This window comes from Daphnia magna, unplaced genomic scaffold (assembly GCF_020631705.1).
Source record: "Daphnia magna isolate NIES unplaced genomic scaffold, ASM2063170v1.1 Dm_contigs021, whole genome shotgun sequence".
Classification (NCBI taxonomy): Eukaryota; Metazoa; Arthropoda; class Branchiopoda; order Diplostraca; family Daphniidae; genus Daphnia; species Daphnia magna.
In genome coordinates, this window is record NW_025533118.1 from 606318 (window position 1) to 612971 (window position 6654).

Consider the following 6654-nt stretch of genomic DNA (forward strand, 5'->3'; position numbering starts at 1 on the left):
GCGGAAACGAGTCTTTTTTTGTTATCTGGTTTAGTTTCCTGTAATCTATGCACAATCTAATCCCCCCACTTTTCTTTTTTACTAAAACTATGGTTGCTGCCCATAGGGAAACGGACGGTCTTATTATTCTATTAACTAATAACTCTTGCAAAATACTTTCTAATTCTTTTTTATTGTTATTGTGAATCCGATAGGGTCTTAATCGTATGGGTCCTTGTCCTTCCGTGATAATGTGGTGTTTAACTAGTCCTGTTTTTCCTAATTCATCTGCTTTAGATACGAACATTGAAGATTTATTTTCTAAAAATTTAATCAAAGAAGCTCGGTCTGCTTCTGCCATTACTGGAAGTAAGTTTTCACTAAAATCTAATTCGATAGAAGATTGTTCTTTGGTCCCACAAAAGTTAATGCACTCTTTTTCTGTTCTTCCGAATTCCATTCTTCCAATTACTTGGAATTTTGATATGGTTATCGGTTCGTTGGTTTCGTTAATTAAAACTACGGAGAAAACTGTCAAATCGTTAACACTGCAGACGAAGGGGTACACTCGTAACCCGCTGTGTAATCCCGGCCCTCTTTCTAAATAACATGTGATATTCAGAGGAAGTATTCAGCCTTCCCCTTCGGATTCAACGACAGTGGCGCTAAAGGGCATGATCGTGATCCTCTGTCTTGTGATTATGGCTGGCGAAGAGGCCGTGTCTTCTTTGACACGGTATATTTTTCTCTCGCTCCCATCTATAATAAATTTGTACTCATATAAAGCGTCTAAACCTAAGATACAATCTTCGTTGATTCTATTCACGACAATGAAATCCTGCAGAAGATCATCGCCTAATACATTCATTTCGAGGGTAACTGTCCCTCTTGTTCTAAGTCTAGTGTTGTCCACACCAAAGAGTTCTACCCGGGCATCAGTACTATAGTTTTTGATTTGATTTCCAATTCGTTGCAAAATTTCCGTTTTTATCAAGCTTCTACCCGCACCGCTATCCAAAAGGGCAAAAAAATGTGTGTCACCGACTTGTAGTCTTAGTCGGGGTATTTTATTTTTTCTACTTTCTCTGACTTCATTAACATTTTGTCGGGGCTTCGGACAAGGTCCACCTTTATTCCCAACATTACAAAAGGTGGTTTTTAGTTTCCCTGTTCAAAACGGTTCAATTGGCCTGAGTTATTTTGTAGTGAAGGGCCGTATGTTTGATTAGGTTTTGGTTGTGGGCCTGGGCATTCACGCTGTACATGTCCATTCTGTTTGCATTTAAAACATCTAGGACCCCCTGGGCCCCAACTATACATCGCTGTTAGAGGCGTATTGGTTTTGCAATATGCACAATATTTTGGACCTGGTTGATTCCAACCGGTTTGGTTATTTCGGTCACTTTGGGATGGTTGCTTTTGTCCGAATTGACCTTCTTTATTTTGTTGTTGAAATCTTTTAGGGTTTTGTTCAAATTGACTATTGCAGTTCTGTGTTTGTTGGGATTGCGGCATGGATCGAGTAGGGAAACCAGCTTGGGCTTGAAAAGCGGGCTGGGGATGAAGACCGGTTTGGGAACGGAAATTTGTTTGGGTCTGTGCTTGTACGACTTTATTCAATAATTTAGCCGTTTCCTGGTTTTGCAGCATTAACACACTCATTAATTGCTGATTATTTTTTAGCGTTACTTCTAATTCTGATAATTTTCCTTTAATTTTGCTTGAAGGAGATGCATTCGAATTTGATGCGACAGCATTAATGAATTCTACGTTTCGTCTCTCTAATTTAGCTTCATTTAAGACGGCCGCACAATTCTCCGTTGCTTTTATCAAACTATCTAGATTCTTCAATTCTTTAAAGCTTATTCGTTCTCGAAGATTGTTTTTAAGTCCCCCCAAGAATTTGTCCATTATCAGCTGTTCTCTCATTTTGAGGTCTACCAATTTCCCCTCCCTTGTTGGGTAAGCAAATGAAAAAAATTTTTGTATGCGACACGCGTAATCCCTAATTGGTTCTCCAGGGTTTCGTATACAATTGTTGTATTCGGTCAAGTAAATTTTTCTACTATCTCCTCCATGATACCGGTCTTGTAAGCATTGTTTTATTTTTGAGAAATCCTGCACCTCTTTTGGATAGCGTAACTGAAAAGTCGTTACGCAGTCAGTCGCTAAACCAAAAACTTTAGAGCACAGCAACTTAATTTTCCTTCCCTCTTCAAACTCTGAAGTATTCATTACTGCATCAAAATGTTTGATCCAGTCCTTAAATTTCGTCGAACCTAATCCATTAAAGGCTGGTACTTGAGCCAAGAGGGAGACCGTCTGTTGTTGTTGATTTAACAATAGCTTTTGGCTCAAATAGCAGCTTTGATTTGTTTCTACTGGGCAAGATTTTTCTATCGTTTCCTTTTTTTGCTTTTCCTTAATTTTGTTCATTGATTTTGTTACGTGTTTTGCTGCGGCTTTGGCGCCTGCGTGCGCTTCTTCCTTTGAAGCTCCTCCCGCTTTCATGCAACGATACATGTGATCATAGTGGCTTTGAGAATTCATTCTGGGTATTTTCTCTCCCAGTAGCTTCTTCCCTGTCTTGATGGATTGATCCAACTGTTTTGGATAACTAGGAGCTATCGGCTTGTTTCTTTCTGTTTTTATTTCTCTTTCTTTTAAGCTCTTTTCTTTCCCTATTTGACGGACTGGATTGCCGTCTTCCTCCTCTTCTGACGTGAGATTCTCGTTATCTTCTTTTACCTCTTCTTCACTATCTATAGAGCTATAGCTTTTGTCCTCCTCTTCCGTTGCTGAATCTTTCTCTTCCATCAATTTTGTTTCCGTTCTGTTGTGGTGTGTATGGGGCGCTGGTTTCATGGATGATTCCTAGTTCAGTCAATCTGTTACTTTGCCTCGCACTTACGTATTCTGCAGCATTGTCCGATCGTAAGACTTTAATCTTGTATCCAGTTTGAGTCTCCATCTTTACCCTGAATGATTCGAAATGATCCGGGATTTCTTACTTATTCTTCATAAAGTAGACGTCAAACCATTCCGTCCATTCATCTTTGAATAATGCTAAGAATCGGGCTCCCCCCAACGAAGCGTTGGACATCGGACCGCAGTAGTCGGTGTGTACTCGATCCCCACAGGCCTGGGCAGTATGTGTGCTGGAATGGTTGTAGGATGTCTTGTGCATTTTTCCTTGGGCACACCCGAAACACTTGTAGATTATTTCTTTAAATGCTTTCCATTCTTCTTCTGTAACTTGAAAAATGTTGAGCCCGTCAACCAGTAATTGTGTCGCCATCCGTTTTAAATTCTTGAAATTCACGTGGCCTAGTCGCTGATGTAGTATTTCAGGAGAGACTCTTTTGCCAGTTGATGTTGCCGCTGCAGCGTGGTCAATATTCACTTTCGATCTGATCTTGAGGTGGTACATGGTACGAGCTGCACGTTCACCCTCCACGAAGATGTTGCCGTCAGGGCTCAAAATGTTTACACTGGTGCCAGTGAAGACAGTCTTCATGCCCGCTTCTGTGGCAGATCCAATAGAGAATAGATTGGTACCTAACTCAGGTACATGCAACACTGGTGAGATAACTCGTTCGTGTTCATTCTCAGTAATGACTCTTACACTTCCCTGTCCGTGTACAGGTAAGGATGTGCCTTTAATTCCCGTGACCATCCAGGAACCGAGTTCAATAGGCTGGTAATCCATTAGTAGTGACAGTTGGTCTGTCATATGGGAGGTCGCCCCTGAGTCTGCAAACCAGTCAAAAACACTTCTGGATACGTAACACGCAGAGGCGGGGTAGCCAGAGTCTTTTTTGGTGAAATGTTCTGTTGCGAGTTTGCGGGCAGAAATCAATTTCATACAGTAAACTGTGTGGTGGGAATCTCTTTGGCAATAAATGCAGTTGAAGACTTTCTGAGGGGTTTCTAGATTAGCGCCTTCTTGTTTTGGGGAATGTTGATTAACACCACCACCTCTAGGCCCTTCAAAATTGCCACGACCACCACGTCCTCTAAAGCCGCCACGTCCTCGGCCTCTTTGGCCTCCTCTATTTGTTGCATAATGGGCGTTATCAACCCCAGATTCTATTAGTTAAGAAGGGAGTTGATTTAGTATGAGTGGATACTTGACTTCGTTTCGAGAGAAGAAAAAAAAAAATCATACCAGGGACTGTGGCTTGGAATGCAATTGAGTTGGTAGGTGGTACTGGGGTCTGTACTGCATAGGATGCTACGACTCCCTCTTCAGCTATCAGTCGTTGAGCTAAATTATCGATGGTTTCCTCGCCTCTAGGGATATTGGTCCATGCTGAACGTACATGTCGGTAACTCTCAGGTAGTGTTTGCAACATTCTATTGATTATGTATTTGTCTTGCAGGGGACTGCCCATCTCTCTTAGTTTGTTAGCATCGTTTATGATACAGTTGATGTGATATCTAATATCCTTTCCTGCATTTGGTTTCGATAGAGCAAAAGTTGTTTGAATTATATCGATTAAGGTGTATGATTAGGATAGACCTGGATTGTGTTGATAGTTGAAGATTCTAGTGATTAGTTGTTGTTCAATCTCATCGGCTTGGGCAGCGAATAGGGTACTGATTTTTACCCACATTTCTCTGGCTGTTGGCAGTCCGTAAAGGTTTTGCTTCTGACTTGAATCAATGGAAATCAAGATTGAATTTCGAATGATGATGTCTTTTTGATTCCACAAGTCGATGGCTGCCTGATTGGTGATTGCATTGTTTGCGTCTCTAGCCTGAATAGGATAATATAGACTTTGTTTAGTTCCTTGAATGGAATTGGAATAATGTGCAGACAAATGTCTTGATCGACAATGTTTACGTGTACGATATTTGATTGATTTATATTTTGTCTAATTTGAGTTAAGTCACTAGATATGTTGCATGGTGTACAGCTGAGTTTCAAAGCGAGAGAGAAAGAAAAATAAATGAATTAAATGTGTGTGTTGGACCTTGGACTACACAGAATTGTCTGTACATGTGGTATCGCTTTGGGTGTAACTTTAGGTGGTCACCAATGCAACATATTTTTGTGTTTAAATCAATAAGTCACTATGCATTTTAGAGTAGATTTGCTGTAGTAACTGTATAATATGTGCATATGAGGGGAAAAAAAAAACTTTACCACATTGGGTCGGGCTACAACGTCATCACCAGCAGTTGGTTCAATCAAGTGCTTGAGACCATGCTGTTCTAGAATCCCTAGAAACTCGTATTTCCAGTCGAAGTGGTTGGTGCCATCAAATTTCACAATGTGGGCCATGTCTTTGAGACAATTTCCCACTGGGGCGTTGTTCGCCATTATTAGTACTGTAATTCGGGAAAAAAAACAATTTTGTTATCATAGATTCAGTTAATACGTAATCCTGGGCCCATAACCTGTTAAGGCGACAATATATTGACAGATAAACTTACGACAGTATTGAGTTACACTTTAGTGTACTAGATTGTAACAACCAGGATACAGTAGGATAATACAGAGAACATACCATAGGCTGCAGCAGTTTGGAAAAGAATAATTCAAGATAGAGTAAGAGTTCTAGAACGAGGAGTAGGACACTATATTGGAGTGGTAGAGAGGACATAAGTAAAGCTAAACAGTATCTGTCAGTATCCTTGCGTCAACGGGTTTCGGCAACCCGTTATCTTCTGTTGCTTGATTCTTAACAGAAAGTCATTCCCACGGTCAACTCCCTGCATTGCTTTGTGACAATAACAAGGGCTACCCTGAGAACGTTGAATTCTCACGGTTCTTTGCAATCTGAGAGATCAATTCCTTACAATATCCCTGTTTTAAACCAAGACGATTTACGCATTGTCCTACCATTTAATTATTTTTTTTTTTGCAAATTTTTTTTTTTACTCAGTTTCATCATTTGTTCTATTATTACATAAATACAATGGTTTTTAGTAAAAATATGTTTGTTTTTATTTACACAATTAATTCAGCGTATGGTTGTATGCTAGATTCTACAGGTACCTAATGAATTTTCCATTATTAAAAATTTTCGAATTTCATTCGTTTAATACAACGTTTTTTTGGGGAAAAAACTAACGATTATCGAAGGATACAATCAGATGATTTTCGTTTTCGAAAACGAATAGTGGGTTTTCGTACGTAAAAACGTACATCCCTTGTCCACCGATTTCAGACCATTTTTGCGTACGATAACCGCAAACAAAATCTATCAGTGCTTGCATTTTTTATACCTACCCAAACGGACGTGTCGTCTTATTCTCTTCACACATAAGGTGTGCCCCAACTCTATTCTGCAGTACTTACAACACTGCCGTATTCGCCACACACATAAGGTGGGACGCTATAGTCCTTACAACACTAGAGCCAACTGTATCCTTGGCATCAATACAAGCTTAAGGGTATCCCATCTCGAATCTACTTAACTTTTCTCATCTAAACTGAGGAGCTATCGAACACATGATTTGAACTGATTTTTAATAGGGTCATTGCACCAAAAATAAATACTGTAAAAAAAATTATGGGTATACTCAGTTTTTCATGCTGAGTCTACTACGACAAGTTTAAATGTAAGTGTGGAACAACATTGTCTTTAAGTTTCATATATCCTACTCCACTTTTGAACTTGTCGTAGTGTTTTAAATCACTTTCCAGCTGAAACAGGTTTTAATTAA

At 39.7% G+C, this 6654-nt stretch overlaps 1 protein-coding gene and 1 pseudogene across 1 annotated transcript; both read right to left on the bottom strand.

Annotated features, from left to right (window-relative positions):
• Positions 1-1137: 1137 nt before the first annotated feature.
• Positions 1138-2529, bottom strand: LOC116933215. Its single transcript, XM_045180765.1, has 2 exons — positions 2154-2529; positions 1138-2051 (listed from the first exon to the last, which is right to left on the bottom strand). Exons 1-2 carry the CDS (start codon positions 2527-2529, stop codon positions 1138-1140), a joined length of 1290 nt encoding a protein of 429 aa, XP_045036700.1.
• Positions 2530-3708: 1179 nt separating this feature from the next.
• Positions 3709-5386, bottom strand: LOC116933220 (annotated as a pseudogene).
• Between the last annotated feature and the right edge of the window lie 1268 nt (positions 5387-6654).

Bases quoted from the DNA above. Each gene is read 5' to 3' on its own strand.
- LOC116933215 (XM_045180765.1), bottom strand. From the start codon at position 2,529: ATGAATTCTCAAAGCCACTATGATCACATGTATCGTTGCATGAAAGCG. The intron at 2,052-2,153 runs GTTTAGCGACTG...GGTATCATGGAG, and splicing joins GCTGTGCTCTAAAGTTTTTG to GAGATAGTAGAAAAATTTAC.